General features: G+C 32.1%; 3 protein-coding genes across 3 annotated transcripts; all 3 read left to right on the forward strand.

Moving 5' to 3' along the window:
* The first annotated feature begins 16 nt into the window (after positions 1–16).
* LOC128874242 (breast cancer type 2 susceptibility protein homolog) lies at positions 17–5,213 on the forward strand. The gene is made up of 12 exons (XM_054118768.1): positions 17–1,742; positions 1,932–2,078; positions 2,157–2,245; positions 2,344–2,577; positions 2,646–2,796; positions 2,871–3,083; positions 3,152–3,362; positions 3,436–3,629; positions 3,700–3,959; positions 4,050–4,233; positions 4,313–4,588; positions 4,702–5,213. The coding sequence occupies exons 1-12, from the start codon at positions 201–203 to the stop codon at positions 5,080–5,082; spliced, it is 3,882 nt and encodes a 1,293-aa protein (XP_053974743.1). The 5' UTR covers positions 17–200; the 3' UTR covers positions 5,083–5,213.
* A 135-nt stretch (positions 5,214–5,348) lies between these two features.
* On the forward strand, positions 5,349–9,108 carry LOC128874246 (uncharacterized). The gene is made up of 6 exons (XM_054118781.1): positions 5,349–6,242; positions 6,435–6,906; positions 7,042–7,343; positions 7,647–7,885; positions 7,970–8,138; positions 8,205–9,108. The coding sequence occupies exons 1-6, from the start codon at positions 6,214–6,216 to the stop codon at positions 8,446–8,448; spliced, it is 1,455 nt and encodes a 484-aa protein (XP_053974756.1). The 5' UTR covers positions 5,349–6,213; the 3' UTR covers positions 8,449–9,108.
* Positions 9,109–12,584: 3,476 nt separating this feature from the next.
* LOC128873200 (arrestin domain-containing protein 2) lies at positions 12,585–26,369 on the forward strand. Its single transcript, XM_054116585.1, has 6 exons — positions 12,585–13,190; positions 15,229–15,353; positions 16,348–16,565; positions 21,578–21,724; positions 24,032–24,253; positions 25,671–26,369. Exons 1-6 carry the CDS (start codon positions 13,078–13,080, stop codon positions 25,860–25,862), a joined length of 1,017 nt encoding a protein of 338 aa, XP_053972560.1. The 5' UTR covers positions 12,585–13,077; the 3' UTR covers positions 25,863–26,369.
* The last annotated feature ends 126 nt before the right edge of the window (positions 26,370–26,495 follow it).

The following is a 26,495-nucleotide window of genomic DNA, read 5'->3' on the forward strand; positions in this document are numbered from 1 at the left end:
TAATTTGTAAATCTTAACAGATGGCACTGTACGACATATAAATTTAATATAAATTGCGTGGAAGTCGTAAACATATAATAAGCAATAGAGTTTCTTATACACGTAATATGTTAAAAAATCACGAATAGAATTATAAAAGTATATATGACTTTTATTGCCAATATTATGTAGAGGCAAGTTTTTTCAATGAATATATTCATATGGGATACAAAGTAAATTCAGTAAATATGAATTTCAATAATAAAAATGTTACCTCTACATTTGGTTTTACTACGGCTGGTGGTAGTTCAATCAAAGTGTCTCATACAGCATTATCGAAAGCACAGCAACTTTTTAAAGACGAATTAAATGAAACTGTCAAAGATGAAGAAGCATCGAAATTTCAAATTCAAACCAAGATACCTGATGCGAAAGTAGAAAATACTGGATTTCAAATGTTAAATGGTGAATCTCTTGAGACAAGGAATGGAGCATTATTAAAAGGAGTATTACATTCTGCAAAAATCATAGATAATAAGAAAAATGCCATTGTCCCTTCTGGATTCAAAACCGCTAGTGGCAGATCAATTGATATTTCTGATGAAGTCTTGTCAAAAGCAGTTCAACAATTTGAAGATAACATAGAGGCACAGACTAATGAATTTAATATGTGTGAAATCAATAATAAATTTCAAATCACAGACGAAATGTTATTTCATAAAGAAACCATAGAGAGTTCAATAAATGCAATGCCTTTGATAGGTTTTAGTACTGCAGGAGGTAGTTCAATTAATGTTTCCAAAAAAGCTTTGACAAAAGCAAAGCAGTTATTTGCAAATGATTTAGAGGATGCACATGAATTTGAAGACATGCATGTAGTTGAAGAACAGTTGAACAAACAAGAAATACAAGTTAAAAACATTGGGTTTCAAACTGCAAGTGGTCAGGATATGAATATCTCAGAGGAAGCTTTATTAAAAGCAAAAACATTGTTTAATGAAGAAACCTTGGAAGATTTTGAAAGTAGTACCTTTTTAACTAAATCTTTGCAGAAACGCAAAATAAAAGATTTAGATGAGGATGTTCCGGTAAATAAACAAGTACCATCTAATCAGTTTAAAAAGTTACGATTTAGTGGACAGTTTGAAATTCAAAGAAATGTTCACAAGAATGTAACAAATACTGAAAATCAAAATCATGCAGTTCCTTCAAAATCAATTGAAATTTCAATTGCAACCAATGATGTTGATAAATTAGTTGATAATATCCAACAGAGTGAAATGAATTCAGAGAATAATGAAATAGATGATAATTGCTTGATTTCACATGAAATTATAGAGAGTGCAGCTGCACTTTTAGCAGATGAAAAAAGTTCAGATTCCTGTGAGCAATGGATTTCACCCGTAGAAAATATGGAGAATAGAGATGTTTTAAATGTACCATCTAGTCCTGTAATAGGTGGACAATTTATTCCTAAAAAGCGAAAAAGTATAATGAAAGGTAAAAAAAAGAAAAGTCTCAATGGCTTGAAGAATAAAAAGCATAAATCTGTCCACATAGAGGAATCAGAACAATTAAACGATAATTGTGTAAACTCAAATCATTGTATGAAAGAAGAAACTGATTTATTAACAGAAAAGCAAGAATTCACAAATAAAGAAGAGAAAGTTGTTAGTGATTTTGGTGACACGCAATTAATGATGTTCTTCATGGATGAATCTGCAAATATCTTAGAAAAACGTTTAGAAGCTGGCTTAGAACAAGTAAGTTGTATACTTTGTATAGATAAACTTTCAATACAAAGTTTGTAATACTATTTAGAGTTGGATCTCTTTATTTCAAAAGCCCCTATAAACCAAAATTTGATTCATTTCCAATTACTAAAAGGCCTATAAATTTATTTGTTGTTTACACTATACATTCTTTCATTTTGATCATTATTGTACTTACAGGATAGACAGATCAAGTTGAAAGAGACTAATAAACCAAAGCCAACAATTAGTGTACTATATTTCCATAGGAAAACTAATCGTAATAATCGTGTATCTTGGAGAGAAATTAGTAAAGGGGGTACACCTATTCTATGTACATATGAAGAGGTAATTAGAATCAAACAAAAATGATATCCATTGCAAATTAATCTACTGAATTGTATTCGTAAATCCTTTTGTTACTAGCTTGTTAAACGAAAATTTCCACCAGAAATTTTGGATGTAACAGCTGATAATGCAGAAGAATACAAATTTCAGTGTAAAGATTTTTATGAGTAAGAAATGTTTCAGTTAATAATATATTTTCAATTATATTTTGTACATATATATGTACTAAATTCTTCATAAATTAAATATATCCTAATATGTTTAGGCAAGATATAGTACAAAATAATATTGAGGGTATACAACTGGAAGATGGAGCACATTTGATTCTAGATGAAAATGGTTATGTAGGGATAACAAATATTAGGAGATCTTTTTTAGCAAGTCCAGGAGTGGATCCTAAGTTGATTCCTACTGGATGGGTGGAAAATCATTATAAGTGGATTGTATGGAAGTTAGCATCAATGGACAGAATAAAATTTACTTCAGTTACTTTGCCAAGGTACAAAGTGTAATTATGTAAATAATTTGAAATTAATAACAATGCATACAAATGTAATTGCTTTATAGAGCATTGACTCCTGCTAGAGTAATGATGGAATTAAAATATCGTTATGATCGGGAAATTGACAGATCTGAAAGATCTGCTTTAAGAAAAATTTTAGAAAAAGATGATGTGGCATCTAAGAGGATAGTTTTGTGTGTATCATGTATTTCTGATGTAAGTTTTTTGTGTAGTGTAGATAGGAAACTATTTTAATGTAAATTGTATAGGATTTGTGTTTTCTTGTATAGTGTGAGGATACTGCCATTTTAAATCAAAGTTCAGCTCAGTTGAAAACATCATCAAAAAAAGTAGTGTTGACGGATGGATGGTATAGTGTTCAAGCATTTATTGATCAAGCAATGATTCAAAATGTAATATCTGGTAAAGTAAAAGAAGGGACAAAATTAATGATATACGGATCTGAATTATTAAATAGTGATCAAGGATGTTCACCCTTAGAAGTAAATATCCTTTTTTAAAATAACTTTTCATACTATTGATTAGTATACTAGAAATTATTAATTCATAGGTCCCAGAAAATGTATGTTTAAAAATACATACAAATTCTACGAGAAGAGCAAGGTGGGATACAAAATTGGGATATATAGCACCTTCGGGGCCAATGTGTATTAAATTAAAAAGTATTTGCCCTAAGGGTGGTTTAATTGGGAAAATTAAAGTTTTAATTGCGAGAGTATATCCAATTCTGTATTACGAGAAAACTGCAAGTGGAGAATCCAGTGAGACATACACTTTTACGAATTTTGTGGTCTTTAATTGCATTTTCAACTAGTCTATATTCTGCAATTTTAGTTTTCCGTAATGCGAGATGTGAAGAGAAAGCTAATATTGCTTATGAAAAGGAATATCGATCGATAATAGAGGCATTTTACACCAAAGCAGAGACAAATTTTTCTACAAGAAGAAGAAAAAATGTTTCAAATCCAGATAGTATTGATTTAGCAGCAATTGATTTGGATGAAGATTGTGAAAGATTGTCAAAAAAGGTATTGATTGAAGTTGTAGGATCTATGTAGTTTTTTTTTTTCTTTTAATTTACATGTCATATTGTTACAGGAATTTATTACAAAACAAGAACAAGAGCAACTAATAAATAAATGTCGCATGAAAGAAGAAAGCTTAAGGCAAAAATTGGAATCTCGATTGCAAGAAAGTTTACCACCGCCACGACAAGTGACACCAGTTTTAAAAATTCGAGTTATTGAAGAAGAGTCAAGCGCTATTCTTTCAATTTGGTCTCCTAATGAAGAACTTCCAGATATTCTAAAAGAAGGAAATTACGTATCGATTTGTAATATTACGTCTTTGGCGAAAAGGTATTGTATATAGTATATGATTGATTTTATATATCTTTTTATTTTTAATTATTGTTTAATTATCACATATACCTTTCTATATTTTAATAGGGGTAATGAGTCGCAATTAAGTACAAGTCGAAATACATTATTTAATCGAATAAATGATTCTAATATAATTTATCCTCGGAGAATTTATACAGCATTATGTGATATAAATAAATCCACCTTTGCTCCAACTTATGGAGAATTTGATACTGTGGGAATTGTTGTTTCTATTGGCAATGAACCAAATGTACGTTGACATTCAAACCATGTATTAATTATAATAAAACTAAAAATAATTAATGTTTTTTTTTTTTCTACTTTTATAGGGTATGAAAAATTTTGAAAGTGTATATTTCGCGTATCCATCTACGAATTCTGAGTCTTCGTATTTGTCAGTACTGTTTTGGAATGGGATAGCCACTCACGGATATGCCGAAATTTTGACTGTGGGATCTTTCGTTGCTTGTAGTAATTTAGAATGGCGACGAGCTACATCGTGGAATATACCAATAGCCTATTGCACAGAACGAAGTACTTTCACGCGAAATCCTCGGCAAAATCATCTTCAACAACCATTCGAAGATTTAAAGCGCTTGATTATGGTACTTATATACATATTTTGAAAACATTTATAGAAATGAATATACTTTTTTTTTTTTTAAATATATTCTGTACGTACATAATTAGCATTTAATAATTATAAATATTTTTTAAGGACAATAATACATATATAACTAAATGTGCGGCAGAAATTTTAGAAGAAGCTCCAAAAAAATCTATAACTAGAATGTCGGATCACTATACGCCAGATAGGAATATTGACAAATTTTTATCGAAAGAAAATAGTAATTACTCATTGCCAGAACTTTCACGAAGGAGTTTAACAAATAATGAAACAGTAAAATCTGCTTCCATACAAAGGCGACTTGAAAAACTACAATATTATGGTGAACCATCAAGTCTATCTCCAATTGTGCTCAAAAATAGCTCGAAGCGTGTATTATTAGATTTTCAATCCCCTGTTCGATCATCAAGTGCGAAACCAGAAAAAGCTCAGATATCATTAAGTACAAAATTTGCACAAAATCCCAGATGATAATTTATATATCTTCAAGTGTTAGGTATTTATCAAATGATTGGATTGTTGTTAATTTAATATCCAATGGAATGTATAAACTATTTATAATATTTTGTGTATAATAAATTATTTGTTAAACTTTCATGGTAGGAATATGTATTAATTAATTTTAACCAAATGTATAATTGGAATTTGAAGTACATATTCAGTAAACGTCTACAAAAAAATGCTCAACCTGCTTTGCATTCAAGTCAACTGTTGAATTTGTGCATTCAAAAAAAGTGAACAGAATTATTTTTATTTTTGTAATGTACTTTAATGTGTATATTTTATATTTATTTTTAAAGATTTCAAAAAGGAACAAATAACATTAAAGGGAAAGATTTTTGTACATAATTGTTTTACAATTATAACCAACAAACATCAAAGTATGTAAAAACTTAATTTTGTAATGAAATATACTGGAATATTTTACATTACTTAATATTAAATAGTATTAAATCATCACTGTCAATACAACATTGGATTCTTTCTCCCTTCATACTGTGCAATTTTATTTCAGCAACTATTTCTGTGAAACTCCCGCGTTCATTAAATAGTTACTACAAAGACATTTCTCCACCTATTTACTTTTGAATCATTCGTAATGTGTTCGAATATTCGGTCTGTATCGAATAATTACTATTCATTTTTTGTTTTTTGCGAGTTACATGTTATTTAAATTTTCAGAATAAACAAATCCTTTTGAGCAATATGTCAATGAACGGATGTTTATAGAGAAATTGGATAGTTTAGATATTGACCAATAGTAGGTACGCGATTTCGGTTCGGTATGTGAAGCATGCCTATTTGTATAAAATATCAATTCTGGTTTCTGCTATGTGTCAAGTATGTCAGTTGATTAATCCGTATCTGATGGTAAAGTTATGTTTTTTTAATTAGCCAAAGGATTTACGAATCATTTATGATGAGATGGCGATAAAATGATTCAAATTAAAGTTTTAGGCCAAAGATGCTCTTATAATAAAATAATCAATAAAATTATCGTGCACTCTGAAAGATTTCGCGTAACAAGAACTACGAAAAGGTTTTTGATTAAATGATAAAAGTGACTTTAATTGATCGAAGATACATTTTAAGAAGCATGAAATGCATAAAAAAACACATAAACGGAGCATGTACGTCTTGTCGTAATGTTTTCTTTAAATGTTAAATCGTATTGCTTATATTTCATTATATTAACTTAGTTTAATACATATTTTTGTTTTTTAACTGTTGATTTTTTATATAAAAATTTGTAAAATTTGTGCTAAATAGGAAATTTCTTTTATCACTAAATAAATTGAAATAAAGTTTATATTTGAATATAGATTAAATTCAGTTACACAAAAAGTAAAAGCGACAGAAAACTTACCAAAAATAAGGGATTATAAAGATAATGAGAATGAATCGAGTGACCACTTTCAACTGCCAAGCTTACAAAAGAAGAAAGCTTGGAAAGATATTGACGATCGTGTGTCAATATGGAATGAAAGTACTACAGCAACATGTGTATCTTACTCGTCAGAATTGGAAGACATTGCAACACGGAAAGTTATACAGCAATGGGAAGCTATTGAAAATACACTTTACGAAGATGGTGATCAAGTGACACAAACAGCTCTTTTGGAAGAATGTATTCAGTGGAGAACACAAATACCACATTTAAGAATAGTTGGAAAGAATTCATTTCTATTACCTACAGACAAACAGCAAGATCCAGAAAAGAATTATAATCAAATAAAAGATACTTTTGATTCACTTGATGAAGATATATTTTCAGAACATAATTTTTCCATAAAGGTAAGATATATTTTCTATATTTTTTGTTTATTTTATTTAAAAATTTCATTAACACATTCCATAAGTTTATAGGAATACTTTGCTAACAAAAAAATTAAAATCTATATCATGAAATGGATGATCTATAATTTACAGGAAAGAAGAATTTCGTCAAAATATAGATTGCAAAGCACACAGCAAGATAAAGTCTTTGATATGCTTTTCGAATATGTAATGTCTGAGTTATTTCCAAATAAGGAAAATGGAATTGATTCATTGGGCAATGAATTAAATGATGTTTTGCAAATACGTATGGCACCTGTTCACAGTAACAAAAGTTCTGCAAAAAGTACAAAGTTGAGTTGGTTTGAAGAAACCATTCCTCTTGAAAATAAATTTCCAAATAGTAGGAGTAGAGGAATAGAAGCTGCTCAAACAAAGATTGGAGAAACTCCAAAGTATGTATACCATACATCTCTGACATAATCATATAATTTTCTTTATTTCATTTAATATTTTAAAGATAAGAGAAGTATATGGTTACATCATTTGATATTTCACAAAGCTTACCAACAAATAAAACAAAAATTTATATCTTTATCTCATGAATATACTTACTGCATCTGTTAATAATAGCCTGTAATGATTTTCTTATGGTCTTAGAAAAGTATTTTATATACAAATTATGTGTAAGGACATATGATTATTTACTGATGATTCACTGTATAATTTTCTATAAGAAATATATTTGGTGTTTACAGAAAATATGATAATCTTAAACATAATGATAGAATAAAAAGTGGACGAGATACAATGGGTGCCGTGGAAGATAAACTTTTTAGGCCTCACACTAGTAGAAATAAACTTGGAACTGTTTTTAATGAAAAAATTGTAGTTAGTCCTGTGCCTTATATTTTGTCAACTAGAGAAAGTTTTTCTACTATCAAGACTACTCCGATTAAGTTTATGGGACAAACATTAGATGTTACTACATTTCCTGGTGCGTTGTATATATTTTTAAGTAATACACGCGGTATTCAAACGGTTCATAATATATTTTAACATTATTACTATTTTATACTAGGCTCAAGTAGAAATATTTCTTACTTCAAAAATTCAGGGAAGAATTCAACTGCAACAAAACTTCCAAATTATCAATCTGCTTGGCATGCATCTGTTTCTCCTGCCAGGTGGCCGACAAATATAAGGCTTGCTCCATTAGATACTTCACGACTTCCCAATACCAAGAATAGGTATGTAGAATATATTGTGATATTCTGTATCTATAAGTATCTCTTATACTGTCCTTATAATTTTAGATCTCTGACATCATCGTCGGTAGTTTTACAACGCAACAGAAAACCCTTAAGTCCTATTTCTCGTTCCACTCTACCTTACTCTGCACAAACTACTCATAATAATAACGAAGCTTTAGAAATTCAAGGAAGACATATAATACCTGGACAATCTCCTAAGCTAAGCATGGATAATACTGGTTGGGATTATAATGCTAGAAGTAGAAATAGCAAAAAGAAAAGAGGGCAATCAATAACGAAAATATAATGAATATGAATCAATTGTATTAGTTGCAAAAACGAATTTCATATTTGCATAAAATTATTTTTATCTTTATAACTTGAACAGTTATACTATTTTATAGAAGTACAAGAAGAGAAGTGTAAGATCAGGATGTAATTGAAACAGTTGATTTAAATTGGTTAGGGTAAAAAGTTCAGTTTTTTATATTAACATAAGAGTTTTATTTGTGTATTCAAAAAATACAAATTTTGCAGTCTGTTTCTCATTGAAAAAGCTATTATGAATAATACCATGAAAGTACAGCCATAGTTTCAATAATGGGGAGTAACATTTTGTATTAAATATAAATACATTGTTATTGTTAAATAATCATAAGAAACCTGAATGTGTTGAAGTATTAAAATGTGTTCTAACTTTAAATGTTTTACGATATAAACGGAGATAAATTTCGTACGCAGTTAAAAATGATACGAGCTAGTACTAAGTGTGCAAATGTATATTTTGAATACTCTTGTTGTTCGATAGATAAATGTATCGTTGTAACTGTCTCTCTACCTCACTCAATGTCTATGTGTTATTTAATTGATGCACACGCTTACGTGCGCAGGTGAATATATTTTTGTAATGCACACATTTGTAAATATATGTATTTAGTGTAAATATAAAATAATCTGTATGTTAAAATATACTTTAATTCATTTAATCATGTAAGTAGCGCAGTAATGAATCACTGCCTATTTCTTGAAGAAATAACTCTACACTTATCTTAGACCCGCCCCAGCCCCAGCCGCAGCCTCAACCCAAACCCTTTTTTTATCGAGTGTAAATGCATGACGGATATCAACAATTACGTGTTGAATTATGATAATTGTAATGTACGTTACATTTATATGCAGAGAATAATAGAGAATTTATGTTTTGAATAATTTCATGTCTATTGCGACATCTAGCTGGGTGATGTGGGAACTATTTCATGACAAACTTGGGCGGTTTGCCGAGATAAAGCGTCACATTTTTCGGTGTTTTTATTTATTTAGAAAACTTGAAATCAGTCAATTATTAGTATACAAATCAATAATTAGGTGTTGAATTATAATAATTGTAACGTACATTGCATTTACATGCAGAGAAAAATAGAGAATTTATGTTTTGAATAATTTCACGTCTATTGCGTCATCTAGGAGCAAGATGTGGGAACTATTTCACGACAAACTTGGGGGGTTTCCCGGGAGATGGCGCCACATTTTTCGATGTTTTTATTTATTTAAAAAACTTGAAATCAGTCAATTATTAGTATACAAATCAACAATTAGAAGTAGAATTATGATAATTACGATGTACAATTATATGAATATGCAGAAAAAAGTAAAAAATGTGAATAATGTGAAAAATTAGTTCGGTCGATGCCGATCTCATGCACTTATATGATGAGCAATGAATTTAATAAATAATAAAGGATAATTTTTAACAATTATAGTGCTGCTCATTTCTCTGGAGTAATTATACATCCCATTCATTAGTTTAAATGACTGGTTGAGTAGCATTATTTTTTAATATAGTCGAATAAAAAAAAAAATGCTTCGGGTGGAAAATGTTAAATAAATAATATTCCTCGCATTCGCTGTGTTAAGCTTAAAAATGCTCTTGTCCGCAAAGGGATAAACAACTCGGGAACCTTCGAATACGTTCGAACTGTTTCTTTCTTTCGGATTGTTCGGTTTATTCGACCCGCTTCACAGTGTGATATTTCAGCGATCTAGCGCGGCAAACGGTAATTTTCGAAATGTTTTAAGTGTGTTTATGGATATTATAAATCTTTTATATTACAAAAATAAAAAATACAGCTTCGAATCATTTTATTTTTTGAGACTATCGCATTTATATTCCGAACAAACGAAGTTCAACACGGTTGCTTCAATACTTTCGACTTATAGAATTGGAACCAAAATTTAAAAATGTGGTAACATTCTCGGAATATATTACTAAAGAATTGAATACCAACACTTATAATACACACTTTTGTATTAATAGGACCGACATACAAGTTTTCCAGTTCTTAGATCATAGAGGTTTAAGGATTCCATTTCGCTCGGAATGTAAGTACATTACAAATAGGATAATTTTATATAATGTAAGAAAACAAAATTTCAGAAAATACGTATTTCGTAGTTTGATTTGTAGTTTAAATGCACAAATTATCGTAAAAATTGACTAACATTTTGCAACAAAAATATATTAATGTTAATATTCACATAATTTATAAAAATGAATTTTTCTGACAAACTATTATATACCGAATACTTTGTGTTTTTACGGAACACTAGTACCAGCCACGGTTCCTTGATGTTGTCTCTGCTAATCTAAATTTAATTTCACTTTACACTTTACACTTTGCACTTTGCACTTTGCACTTTGCACTTTACAAGTTCGCAGCTATTAGCTCGCTATTATTCGCAACGAAGGATTGTTCGTCACGAATAATACCGATTACCAGGTCTCACCACGTGGAGGTTGCTGCGACTAGAGACCCGGAGATAGAAGGAGTCAAAGTTTCTTCGATCTCCCTCTATATAGAGTATACATACGTAGATGCATACTCTACATAGAGTCGACGAGCTTAATACTAAGTGCGAAACCGTGGAAATCAAAGGAAAACAAAATTCCTTTCGATTTCCGAAGTCTAAGTCTGACTCTGCCAAATAATTATTTGAACTAAGAGGGTGAAGCTAAATTGAGATCGCGACACGACGCGACCATGAAACTGGACTTACTGAGTCAGTCCCGTTTCCTCTTGATGGATCTGGACTCGAGAAGAAGACGACCAACGCCTCCGAACCAGTCCTCCACATCCTGCACCCCGTTGGGAGCCACGACGGACCCGGCTTGCACCCGTCTCACTGCGCTTTGGACTTACTGCACTGCGCCGGGAGCCTGGACTACACCAGACGGGATACAGGGAGTAGAGAACCGATCCGGAGGAGCCGATTGTCTTCCTCTTGAATACAGATCCACCAGGAGGACGGCAACCGACCTTTCTATCCAGTTACACAGTTGGTCACTTCACTTATAGCATCAAGTAATAGTGACCGAAGTGGAGAACGATGTTGCGAGTCCAATATGGACCTACGAACAAACAAAAGAATTGAACAAATGATTAATAATTATTTGACAGAGGAAAGACACTCGTACATCCATGCCTTAAAACTAACCAAACCAAACTAAGCTACCCACAAGCAATACCAAGCTACGATAACTAAGGGAAACTACACTACGCAAAAATAGGAAGGACGCGAGACACGGATGCACGTTCGCGAGATCCATACCGACCGAAGGATCGTCGAAGAATGAGACCGCACCTTCGTATACCTGCGTCGGTCAAGGGTCGCGGCTCGCTTGTGCCTCTCGAAGTAGAGAAGGGGAAGGTCGAACAACAACCCTGTGACGCTCAATTCGAAGGCTCGTTGTATGTATCGAGAAAATAATTCGTGAAACATTAATATCACAGCAAAATCATATTCCCCATTATTGTTTAAGTAATAAGTATTGTTAATAATTAATGCAACTGTTGTCAGAAATTAATATTTGAGCTTCCTTATTGAGAATAGTGAAAAACTTACTAATCTCTTTTTAAACAAAGAATCCACCACGAAAGAAAAATTTATTGTTAAACGAATAGAAGAATACAGAAATACAAAAGATAAATTCAGAGTAATCAAGCACTCGAATTATGTACCAATTTAGTATATAAAATATTATACTCCGCAATAAAAATGTTATTGCACATTCTCTTAAGTTCAACTTGAGATCTTATGATCCGGTATGTTGCATTGGGGTCAAAATATTTGTAATGTTTTTTTTTTAATCAACTCAAAACCGAATCCGTTTCAGATCTCATATTAGAGATCATATAGAGATGGGAGAAAATACGAAAGCAACTACGTTAAGGGTAGGCAATATGTCGAATACAGAAAAATACAAGTCTCGGAGCTGTTGTACGCATCGCGTAAAAAAGTCGGCAGCGGCGTGACCAAGCCAGGAGGATCTAATCCAGCCCGTATGCACGAGAAACTGGAAGCGGTTCTCCATTGGTCGGTGGAGGAAAGCAGGTAACCACACCGTGTGCTGGAGGTGGAAACATGTACGAAGGTAGGGGAGCGAAAGTGAGCACAGCTCCAAGAATGGGCAGGAAGAGACGGGCTCCTTTAGCCTGCGGCTGAAACTTTTGACGGATAATAACGTAAAATAGTCTTTATCGGCGTGTGTTTCTCTCTCTGTACGCTTCGTCCAAGTTCGCGTCTGTTATCGGAAACTGGTGCACGAATATCGTCGAGGGAAGCGCGGTGAAAAATGAGAGTGCTCGGTGACGCGATCGGTGGATCGTGAAAAGCCTACCTGGCCGCGAGTGAGAATTCCCGGCGACGTTACAAAAAGAGAGAAACGTTGCGTATGCAAGGTTATGGGCGTGCTGTTTGGCGCGATTAGGCGTGTGTGCTGCCAGTGAGTCTCACCGACATGCGTGCAGTCCTCGATTGGAAAAAATTTCGTGAGCGCGGACTCGGTGCATAATCAGTTACCGCGACGCCGTTCCGTAGCGATCCTCGACGTTGTCCTCCGCGCTGATTCCGCGTATACGACGCGAAACACCACGTAACCATGACGCGAAAGTTGAGCAAGTTTCTCATACTTTTTGACAACACGAATCTGTTGTACTTTCCCGGCCACTTTTTGTCCGGTCGTGTGCTCATCGAGTTGGACGACGAAGCCTAGTAAGTATGCAAGCAATTCGCGCGACATTTCTGATAAGAAATTCGTAATATCCTAAATTACCTAAACGACGCGAGTCTTTATTTTAAAGGTTGATTTAGACATTTCGTTGATCATCGAGGTAGTTGATGAAACGAAAAGAAATATTGTACGTATAAGTTACAAGGAAAATAAGTTTGCTGGATCTTGCAAGCATTTATGGATATTTCAATTCTTGGGTTTAGATTATCCTTCTTTGGGGAGCGGAAAAATTGAATTGTAATTGAATTATTTGATTACTATGTATACGTGAATTTTAATAATCGCAGTGTATGTATTAACAATGTATAGCGACATTTACTGAAATCTTCTTCGAGTGCTCTAAACATAATTGAATTAATTGGTTGAATATATACGTGAATTTCAATATAATTGAATTAATTGGTTGAATATATACGTGAATTTCAATATAATTGAATTCATGTAATTGAATTAATTGATTACAATATACACGTGAATGTCAATAATTGCAATAGTAGTTACTAACATGTCTCGTATTATTCAGAGTGTACTATATGTAATTAGATTAATTGTTTACAATATAATGTATGATGATAGATAATAAAAAGTACTAAAAAATAATATATTCCCTTAAAAATATACATTTACGAGTATTCAATTATGAACATTCGTTAAAACTTATTCGAAATGCTAGTCAACAAACGATATTTGAACATCTATTTTACTATCCCTAAAAATAGCTATATACTTATAATAAAGCAAAAATAGTATTCATTACACGAGTAAAGATCGTCTGCGTCAATATTAAGAATATCCTGCCATAACTTTCAAAATGTTAATGAAATAAAACCATCGATAAAAATAAAATTGAATGACACCAGAATATGAATTTCAATAAACAGTTTTATAATTAATTCACTTACGTGTTTTAAAATTCTTGATAGTGACGGGTATCTGAAAGCGTGTGAAAGTCCGTGGATTACATCAAATAATTATGTTTCATAAGACGTACCTCTAATCGCGACTGGTTCGTGTTTAGTGTTGGCGGGTAACTTTTTACAAATTAAAACGTTGCTCTGAAATGACTGATAAAAAATTACATAAATAATGAACATAAACACAGATCATCTTTATCTTTTAATATCTCTTGAGTCATGCGCTTACGATTCACGACTATACAGACGCCTTTACGGTTAATCAGTAGAAGTTACTGGAAAGTATGTTTTCATTCCGATAGAAATAAATTAGTTACGCTTTACAAAGTATTTATGACTGAAATATCAATAATATCTTGTAATATTTGTAAGATTTTTTCGCTATGTAATCGTGGTTAACAAATCATTTTATTCGAATAATAAATGTCGGATTTTATTCGAATAGTCATTCAAAGAAACTTATTCGCTCATCTTGAAATATAATTTAATCCTGTTACTCAAATTTTTATTAAACGAATGTTATTTTATTTATAATGTATAAGAGTTAACTTTTATTTGTTACATGAGATGTTTATCTAGACAAAACTTTCGAATGTACAAAAACGTGGATAAATTACTTTCTTTCTATAATAATATATTTATCATCAGAGTTTAACAATTATAATAATATACCGTCCTTATATCATTTCAAATATTATACTAATCTCTTTTAACAAATGTCTCTATGTCTTTATTTCATGGATATTCGTGATGTTTCGTTTTGAATCACATTACTTACAATACATAGAGCAATAAATGTCGGTTATTTATCGGTGTAACATTTTTTAAGTATTTAATTGGACTGAAAGCTTTAATTAAAGAACTTCTGATTCAACGAATAAAAATTTATTTGAATAAAATATATTAAAAACAGCTCGACATTGAACTTATTTAAAGAAAAACAATTTATTGTATATTATTTTCTTAATTAGTGGACGACTTCCGAAAAGATTGATAACCAACTGCTCTAAACGGATTCGTTTCGATGTAACGGAAATTTTCGTAAATTGTACAATGTTAAAGTAGCCAGTTGCATTACATTCATGATCAATTTTGTGTGTCGCAGCGTTTCAGGATTACATTTTCACGTAATCGGCGAAGGAGTGGTTCGCGTGCGTAGTCAACGCGCAGAAAGGGTCTACGACAAGGAAAATTACATAGATTTTCGTATGAGATTACTGGGAGAACCAGGTAATTAACAAAAATTTCTGAACATATTTTTTTCAGAATGCGCAATTATTCATTAATTACAAGAATTGAGGGATTTATTAATTAAAACTGTATCAATGGAGTTTCAAAAATTGTGGACGCCAGACCAACGTATTTTTTTCTACATCATTCCCCTTTGGAGAATATATTTATTTAATAAATTAATGTTCCTTTATGAAGAAATAAATTCCCTTGATATACATATGCATACCTAAATATGCAAAATTTAAATTCTCCGAATAAACCTTTATTGACTAAGTACTTCAACTGTTTAATGAATTCTTCAATTTATGAATATATTATACTATATTGGTTATACTATAATATATTATACTATATTTCAATTATTAAACGAAGTCTTCAGTTACTGACTAAATAATTTTATATTAAATGTTTCAATGATTGAATGAATTATTGCATACGTGTAGAATGAGCATTTCATTTATTGGATAACTATTCAATTAACAAATAAATTGTACTGTTTTGACTGAATATTTAAATGATTCTATAAATGATTCTAAATTGAATGAATACGCTAAATTATTGAATGATTAACCACATTGTACATAGAACAAATATTTCAATTCATGAATGAATACATCCACGTTATTGGATGCATTATACTATACTGAACCAATTCTGAAATCATTAAATAAAATAAATGATATTATGTCGAATGGTTCAAGAACGTAACCGTCTCTTCACGTTCAACAACCCAATGAAACAATTTCGTATTCTGTTCAATGATCAAATCGACCGATTCTACTCCCTACGCTATTGTGTCGTTTGCATGTTTTCACATTAATGGTGCATTTTCCATACGCGTATGCATTCAAATTCGATACCCAGCCGGCATCGTATAAATATTTTTTCACATAAACATGTCCCGGCACACCTGAGACTCACGTGGCGCATAATAATGTCAAAACTGTTCTTCCTTGTTCTCTGTTCATCGTTCGACGACACCGCCACCCAGGAGAAGGACCGTCGCTACTGTCGCCGGGGATTCACAGCTTTCCATTTAAATTAGGTTTGCCACTGGGCCTACCGTCCACTTTCCTGGGCAAACACGGCTGGGTCCAATATTATTGCAAGGCTGCCTTACGCGAACCAGGCGGCCTGACCCACAAGAATCAGCAAGTCTTCATCGTGATGAATCCCATCGATCTGAATTTGGAACCACCGATCCTGGCGGTGAGTTCCCTTGCATTATGGATGATACGGCGTACAGTGGTCCCGATGGCCGAAAACCTGGCCAAAATGCAATTTTCGAAGTTTCGAACACACTTTTTTCAATATTGTGCGTGTGTTGTATACATATGAGAGTGCATTAAATGCCGTTTGAAATTTTAAAAAATAGTAATCGGTTACTGATATACAGAGGTTCAAAGTTGACAAAATTTCATGCTCCTTGATATTGTAAAAAGTGACGCATGTTTATTGTGTCACAGAAAGTTTATTCTCAATAGATTCAAAATCATTTTACCATAAAAGTAGATGTTTTAAACATAAACTTTCCACAAGAACAAAGTAAAATATCTTTGGATTCACTATTGTAATTCCCTTCTCAATATGGTATAAATTTTAGTTATCTTTCGATGAATCGGAAGGAAAACAAAGATGATAGTCACCGAGTGACACGCTCTGCCAAGTTTCTTGGTATAAAGTAACATGTCAGGTATGATATCCAATTGAGAAAACTTGCGCGAATTTGCGCCATTTTAAGTTATTTAAATTTAAAGTCCATGCTTATAAGGAAAAAAAGACTGTTTACGCGGCATTAAAACAAACCTTAGTATCCTTAATTTTAATTTAACATTAATTTAGTATTGTTATTTCTGCCAATGTATTCTAACTATGTTGCCCTATAAACCTAGAAATCCCATTTCATAAAAAATTCATAATAATTTAATATTTTTAATATGCATCTCGACCATATTGGATCTGTCATTTTGAATTTTGCAATTCTGATACTAGATTCGTAATTTGCGGCCCAAATAACTCTTAAATACCAAGTTTCATTAAAAATCTAATAACTTTGTAATATACATGTCGGCCATATTGGATCCGCCATTTTGAATTTTGCAATTCTGATACCAGATTCGTAATTTGCGGCCCAAATAACCATAAAATATCAAGTTTCATGAAAATGTAACAACTTTTTAATATACGTGTCGGCCATATTGGATCCGCCATTTTAAATTTTGAAACTATGATACCAGATTCGTAGTTTGCGGCCCAAATAACCTTAAAATACCAAGTTTCACGAAGATCCGAAAACTCCTTATTTTGGCCAGGTTTTCGGCCATCGGGATCACTATGCGGGGTTTCATATTTATGTACCTTCCCTCGTGCCCTTATTACGAAGCCATGGCGTTTCGATAAAGATCGTTCGGAAAAGTTTCCAGGGCCAACGGTAGCATTCCCATCGCTAACGATAGCTGTACATATTTATGGGGCACAGTTATCCTTCAACAAGCGGGATTTTCTTTTCTTAATGCACGCTTATTTTCTCACTATTATTACACTGTTTCGATTAAGGGGGTCAAATCTTTTTAACCGACTTCGAAAAGGAGGAGGTTACTCGATTCGACATGTATATTTTTTTTTTCTTTATATGGTTTTATTTTTCGTTGCATCTACTGCCTGGTAATTAGCGACAGATTTAATTGGATTTCTATTTGATCAGTGCTACTACATATATACTATTGTGGAGTTTAGTATCCTTGAGATAGTGAGGTCAAATCTTGTATTAGTGCAGACATTAATTCTGTGCTTTTATATTCAATTATTTATAACTCTGGTTTCAGTAAAAATATTTAATAGTCATTTTGTTACATTGAGCCATCAACTTTCTAAGTCCTCAGATCTCCACGAATGCATTTTTATAATGAATCTATAGAAGTAAATAACCTAAGATGGCGATTTCAATATATTTATATGGCTGAAGTTCAGTAGCCAACAAATTTTACTTCTTGTTTTCCTAACAGATTACAAGTGTACTTGATAATTGCAATAATTGTAGGTGCATAATAGTAAGCAAAATTTCATGGCTACTAAAGTTCGTATGGATGTATTTTAATGGCTATCAGGTTGAGACTTATGTTATGTGTACCGATACATTGTAAAATCCAGAAAACAAGTCAAAATTACGCGCATCAAAATTGGGCATACAAATTACACGCATAAACACCTACTTGAGAAGACCATTAAACCCACCTGCCGTACATGCAACGAAATTCTAACAATAGAACACATAATATTTACTTGTAAAAATACGGAACCACTCCGCATACAATACGAACTCCCCACTAGTTTAAAGGAAGCGTAGAACACAAAAGAAAACTTAAATAAAATATTACAGCTACTTAAAGATGCACATATGTATATGGACCAACATCTAACATTGGAGAAAATCTCATAAGAAACTGTCGCTAATAACCAAAAATTGATGCATTTGTATAAATGTAGCAGGTGCCTTAATACTTATAGTTGGCCGTGTACTTTTTACAAAATGTTTAGTGAATATTTCTTACACTGTACGAATACTTCTTACACTGACTGTAGATTCATTGTAGAAATGAATTCATGGAGTTTAGGTTGAGGACTTAGAAGGTTGGTACTCTAATGCAACAAAACAACAAGTAAATATTTCTATTTGAATTAGAGTTATAAATGATTGGATATAAGGGGACAGAATTAATTTCTACGCCTAATATAATTCGCAATCAATTGATCACTGGAATGTGAGTTTTTATCAGTTGTATAAAGACAAAGTCGTAGAAAGTCATAATGTAAAATTCCCATTGGTTTCGAATATCATTCGAGTATTTATTAAACTCAAGGTTCTTTGATCTCATCAATTGTTTTCTTGAGAACGATGATTTTGGAAATTTTAAATAAGAGGTACAGCACATCTTCTCTAAGAGGCCTGTGGTTACCCTCGCCACTTCCTGGAATAAAAACATCGAGCAATTACGTCGAAAGAAAAGAATTCTGAATTAACTTTTTATAAACATTAATGATCAAAACGTGTTTAATGTCGCCATTGCTCTTATACCCAATAAATATACTCGATTTAAGAGTGTATGTAGCAAAATATGTAGCACATGTTAGTAATTGAAATGATTTTTAAATATTCTAGATATATGTAGGTCAGTCGAGCAGCGATATCGAGAGAAAAAAATCTGAATTAATTTTATATAAACATTAACAGCTAACTAAATCATGTTTAATTTTGCCATTATTCTTATCTCCAATAAATATACTCGGTTTAACAGTGTATCAACTGATGGTTATTAGAGCACGAACAGAAAAACAGATCTATTTAATTGAACACGGGTGTTTATCGTTTGAATCTCGTTTCGAGGTACACATAAGTTAACGCAATAACACAAATTAATTACACGAAGACTGAAACGGATGTTGCGGGTGTCCGTAATGATTTCACCCACTTTGCAACCTGTGTAACGAGGAAATTTGTTATACTACTTTGAGTGTTGCGAAAAGCGCGCTTTTCGAGCACGTTTTCTTTCTCGCGATGCGATTAAAGGTATTCTCGTGGCGTTTTAGCATAACCGAGATCTGCATAGAGGTCAGCGACCTGCGTAGAAAGCGATCGCGACCCTTGACCTCAGGTTACGGTGATTTTTTCTACCTCGGTCGACATTTTGATTTAAGTGACTCCTTTTAGTCTTAATGATGTATTTCTATTAAAGTAACTTGTTTTATTTTTAAAGACAAGAAATCCAATTTTATTTTCTGATGTCTCTTTCGATATCTTCAGGGACGAATCCTGTTTAAAATAAATTATTAACTTTCGTAACCTATAGCAATAATTTTGTGACTTAATATCACACAGAATTGTTTCGTTTCTTTATAGTTATAAATGATATTATTGCTATATTTTTTCATAGTCTTAATTCAATTTTCAACGCATATCTGTGACTATTTCACACACAATCAAGTATTAGAATAGTATACAAAATTGATTCTTGACATAAATCTGTTCGTCAATGTCTAAAGATCCATATAAGCCAAGCACTATTACAATAAATTACACGTAATATGACGCGATTGCTATTTATACATTTTGTAACGAAGTAACTCCGAGCGCAAAAGGTTAAGAATGCTTTAATTTCTTCTTCTTCACTAGGACATAAATAACTAAATACACATCTCTGAATTATCTTGAAGTGGTTCTTTTTTTATCTTTATGTATCTTTTTGTAGGATGTGAAATATGAAAAACAAAAACGTGGCCGAGGCTACCGGTCCTCTATTCCCTGTGAGTGTCAATCATTTTGTGACTCACTCTCTGAAGATGCTCCAAAATTAATGTCACCCTCGAAAACAAAGTTTGGCCAATTATTATTTTATCCTCAAAGTGAGCTTCTCATATTTCCGCAACACGTCGTAGAATATGTTTCTACAAATTGCAAAACGGTTCGCTTCGAGATCGGTTCCGTGACATTTCAAGGAAGTCCCATCTGTTTACGCAGTTTGTTGTGGGCTGAGTGTTCCCGTTTAGAAGACAAGGAGGGGGGATACATTCGCATAACACGATAACGTGTAATACAAGATAATTGTTACGTAGGCATGTGACATTCAGCACCGATCGCGACCGCATTGTTGATCCAACTGTACAGTAGCATTCATTGCACACGCCTTGTATTGCATAATCGGCGGGTTTCTAAGTGATATCCCATGTATTGATGTCTCGTGGGTTATAAAAATAAATGAAACTTCAAGTCGCAAGGAATCCGAAAGTACATTAACCACGAGAACTTTGGTAAATCTTTTTCAGAGATCTTCTTTTTTAAATTAAAACACTTTACTTTAGTCATACCTGTTTGATTACTTTTCTTTCGAGTTAATTTACATGTAAAAGATTTTTCATGGTTTAGGATTTTCCTTTCTAATAATAAAATACGTCTAACAGCGTAGTCATAATTTAATATAAATACTTATAAATATACTGTACAAATATAATATATTAATAAATAATAATAAAATATAACACGTATTTATATAATTATTGTTAAATACAATATATTAAACAAACCAGATACATTATATGCTATATATGTTTCATTAAAAAAACGAAGCGCTTTAGAAGACCAAGCTTGATACAATTTTTCTTAGAAATTAATTTAATACATTGAAGACTGTATCATGATTCACCTTTCGATTTGCATTTTTTAACAGCAACCAGCAAGACAGGAAATCGAACAACGAGTCGGTGTCTCGTGTGTCTCTGGAGGTCCTGTATTCTGCAGGGTGAGCCTCGATCGTGGCGGATACGTACCTGGTGAGACTATTGGCATTTCAGCGACCGTCAGCAATCGGAGTAAGGTACGTATGTATCGCGTTTCGACTCCACGGTTAACCAAAAGAATTTCTACCGTGGAAATAGGGTCAGCATAATATGATACTATTGCGTATCTTTTAAAACGTGAACGCGTTCTTTCGATTTGAATCTAATCTGAGCGTGAAGAAAGTCGTCAACGCCTCTCTACAAAAATATTATTCTAATCCTAGAGTGATTTCTGGTGTTATTTTACACTTCTTCAAGCTGAAATTTTGGCAAGATTAAATTAGATGGATTCATAGTGTCTATTACCTTTTGTTTCTATTTTGATAGTCGATGCCATCTATATGCTCTTTATTCAGTAGTCAAACTTAACAAATTAGATGAATTTGTAGAGCATATTAGTACTTTTTTTTTTTATAGAAAAAACAATCTATATGCCCTTTATTTAGTAATTCACTTCAAGCTTGCAGAATACCTTGGAATGAAATAGCTAAGAACATAATAACTAAAATATATACAGAATGATAATTGATGCTTAAAAAACTTATGAATATTGTTGTTGAATGGAATAGAACAAATTAAGGAATGTGGAACTAAACAGCAGTAAGTAATACAGTGAACACAAAATTTATCCATAGGTGCTTTGATCCATTCAACTAAAATAGATTATTCGTAAGTTTTCTCTTTATCATTGCTGTATTATTTGTACTATCATTTTTTATCTACTTTGTAGTGTACTAATTAATTTGTGTATAACTTTTTTTTTTGAGTTTGAAAAAGCCAAAATGTATGAATTATCTTAGTTTCAAAAGGAATTGCTAGTTTACTTTACAATTGTCTGAAAGAATAAAAAGCAAAACAGATCATTTCATGAATGATATAATCAGATGAATTTATCAAATTAAAATAAAATTCTTCATAGACATCAAGAAGTTCAATTTTTCTTGAATTTTCTAAATTGAATGGTTCAACAATGTTTATCCTTTAAGAAAAAGGAACAAAATTCTCAAAAAAAATATCAAGAACAATCAGTAATTTTGTAGTACTTTGATGCATTCCACTTTTCAAAGGCGATTACTAATGTTTACTGAAGCAAGAAAATTTACAGTGAGATTGGACACTGAATACTTACCACAGATGCCAAGGAAATGTAACATAAAACAATGCAAAGAAAACAGAACAAATTCCAGTAGATTGATGTCTAGGACCGTTACAATTCCGCGAACCGTCAGATGCACGTTGCAAATCAATAAATTGTGTTGTGAAAGACAATTTATATGTATAAATTCTAGTTGTGGAGGTCAAGTAGCTGTACCGTGAAGCTTTGCTTCTGCTTGTTTGTTGAGTTATCGAGAACTTGCAAAAGGAAATAAAGAAAACTTTGATTTACAAAAACTTTTATCGAAAGACAGAGATAGACAAAATTTTGTTCAAATAATAAAGAACGTATAGCAATTTACTTGCAACACTTATTCGATCGAATAATTTCGTCCTATAGCTCAAGTTCTAATTTTTATTTGACGAGTAACAGACGTGCAGTCGTTCATTTTTTATTTATTTGTCAACAATTGTATCTAGATAAGAATTTACACATTTCTGCTAAAATTGTTTTCGATTATGATAAATACAAGTATAAAAAGAATCGAAATGAGATTTAAATTTAAATTTGAATGAAAGATAATAGGAAAGTCACTCAATTTTTTAACAGTACAAAACTATTAAATAAACTCGTATGAAACTTTTGGAAAAAAAACACAGTACCTCTAGTATAAATACAAAGATGTTACAGAATAGGAAAACAAGATTCTCCATTTAGGAAATCAATACGAAAAACATTAAACCTGTTAAGAATACAAAATTAGAACTGGTACGATCCTTTTCGAGAAAAATACATTATATCTACAATATAAATATAAAGACAAAATTGTTTGATTAAGAAAATGCTAGTAATAATAAATAAAAAAATGTACGATCATGGTTCATAAATATATCTGCTACGAAGCCAACACTAAAGAGATAACTTCATGAATCATTTATCGACGAAAGGGAGAAAGAATAATATAATAATATACAAAGTATGATCTATAAGATTTAGTAAAATTTATTAACGACTTCATAAGTCTTATTTAATAAGTCATATTTTTCAGATCGTTATTGAAATTAAGGAACGGTCCACATACTTTTGACCAGGAGTATACTTCTAGCGTTAAATATATTAATTTTGAAAAGTATTAATTCTTAATACAAGTTACTAGAATTAATAGAATTATTAGCGTTTGGCTGCAATGTTTACGTTATTTTTGCACGGCGCGTAGGTGTGTGTATAAAGGATTGAAATGATTCAACAGGTGACGATGAAATCGACTAAAGCATCCTTGACCGAAACAATTCAGTACCTGTGCCGAGGCAAAGTGCTCGCGAGCGAAACGCGAGAGTTGGCAAGCGTTTCCAGAGGGAAAATCCGTCCTGGCGAAGGCGAGGAGTGGTTGAACGAGCAAATGTACGTTCCACCATTACCGCCTACCAATCTGCGAGGTTGCCACCTCATCAACGTTCTTTATCACGTTTACGTGAGTAAAAGTGGTCTTCAAGACGTTATTCTAATAATTAGAATCATGCCTAGCATGACTAATGGCTGCACTCTCTTCTTGCTTCCACTTCCATCGTGAAATACTTGAGCACGCTCGAACGATACATGGAGTTTCTTTTTATCTTCTAATTATGAGACTACTGTTCCCTAATACGCTACATTTTAGAGAACGGGCAGACATGAGATTTTAAGTATAGTTTTATAGAACTTTCAAATACCTTTACAAACCAATTATTGTTAAATTGAGCGTGGTGAATCCACGAGTACGTTCTTGTCTGCTATTTCTTGCAATAGTTGGTCTGACGGCCCTAAACGAATTTCTAAATGGACAAAATTCTAATCTATAGCTGTTAAACCTCCATGTTATCATTCTAGGATAGTATATGCTATGCATTTGTTTGGTGTTTCTTACAATTCAGCTGATCTAATGTTTCTAAATAAACTTCTGAGTGGACGAATTTCCAACTTACTGCTTAGTAAAATATGTCTGAACGCTAAACATGTACAAAATTGTCCATTGTTCAAACCTCGACGTTATAATTGTAGGATAGTAAATACTGATCCTATCTGCGGGATATGAAACCTCACGAATTCGTATACAAGAATAATCTAGCAGCCACGAACTATAACTATAACACTCCTGTAATTTCACATATTTGGTATATTAATGGGTTACCCTATTTATTGAATTAAATTCTCTAACGAAGACTAAAAATATGTATTATTTTTATTTTTTTGACGAGCATTCTATAGCCAAATTCAGCTTCTTGCCTGTCGAATAGAAGACTAACTAAGCAATTAGGAAACCAATAGTACGATACAAGATAAATTAATATCAGTATTATAATATAAATATGTAAGCAATCACAAGTAAAAGAAAAGGAAAAATATAAAAAAACAACAGTGAAAAGAGCAAGAATAGATATGAAATAGGATATTCCTAGAATATGAATATGATCCTATTTTGTTCAGGAAAAAATTAAACCAATGTAATATGAATCAGAATCTATAGTAATTTAAAAGAACTGTTTATCATTATATTATGACTATATCTTTAACTTTTGCATATATTGTAGTGATGTAGTTGATGATATTTTCATTTCATTCAAAGAAGTTTCTCCATTTCTAGACACTTTACATATAATTTAGAAATATTAAATTCTACTTCACATGTTCTAAACTACTCAACAATACGTAATTTTCTTTTTGCTCTATAAGATCATTATTTGTACTTTATATATTTACTTTCGTGATAACAGAAGTCAATTTAGTTTTCTCCAGAATTAATAAATTACAAACAAAGTGCTTCTACTATACAAAAGTAAATAACATATTTAATCAATTGTTACAATGCGATTGTTTCTTGTGTTGCGTACATGAATTTTGTTTCGTTACAGTTTGTAATAAGTCCAAAGAGCTTGGATAAGGAGATCAAGCTGCAAATACCAATTGTCCTAGCCACGTATCCTCTGAGACAGGAAGGTGCGCCGGCGGGAACCGCGCCATCGAAAAGAGGAGCGCATTATCCGTCAACGTTGCCGATATTTCGCCCATGGCTGGACGATAAAGCTTTCGAAATACAAGAGTGAACGTTTAATTAACTTTCACCGACGTCCTCGATATGCGGGTATAAATTTCTCGATGGGAATCATTTCGGAGTTACGTCCAATGACCACGCGAAATATGAAAAAGAAAAAATCTCTGAGCCTCCGAAAGTATTAATACGCTTATAACAATGCTTGTTCTAAAATGAAATTCAACTAAACGAATTGACGTGTTCATATTTCTCAAACTGAAATTCAACTAAATGAACTGAACACATTTATATTTCTTTTTATACAAATATAGTAATAGAAAGGAAAGACTAAAAGTACTTATAAACTACGATTATTTCCTCGAATAGATTCCATTTTTTAAAATGTTTTCTTCATTTTTACTGTAAAGTGAAGAATGTAACTTCCTTCTTCGAAACACAGGAAATACAGAAAGTTTCCTTTAGACGAAAAGCTTGCATTTAGTAATTAAATATGAAGTATTTTATCAAAAACTCGTTGATACTTTGTAAATGTTATGTTATAAACTAATAAATATCGTAATCGCCGTTTCTTAGCGTAACAAAAAATATACGTGGAAGAAATTCGATATTCATGTCTGAAAAGGACTCGAACTCGTGACGAACTTCTTCCAGCGTACACTCGATAGCTGAAATTAACGCTGTTACT

The sequence above is a fragment of the Hylaeus volcanicus genome, chromosome 3, assembly GCF_026283585.1.
Source record: "Hylaeus volcanicus isolate JK05 chromosome 3, UHH_iyHylVolc1.0_haploid, whole genome shotgun sequence".
In the NCBI taxonomy this organism is placed as follows: domain Eukaryota; kingdom Metazoa; phylum Arthropoda; class Insecta; order Hymenoptera; family Colletidae; genus Hylaeus; species Hylaeus volcanicus.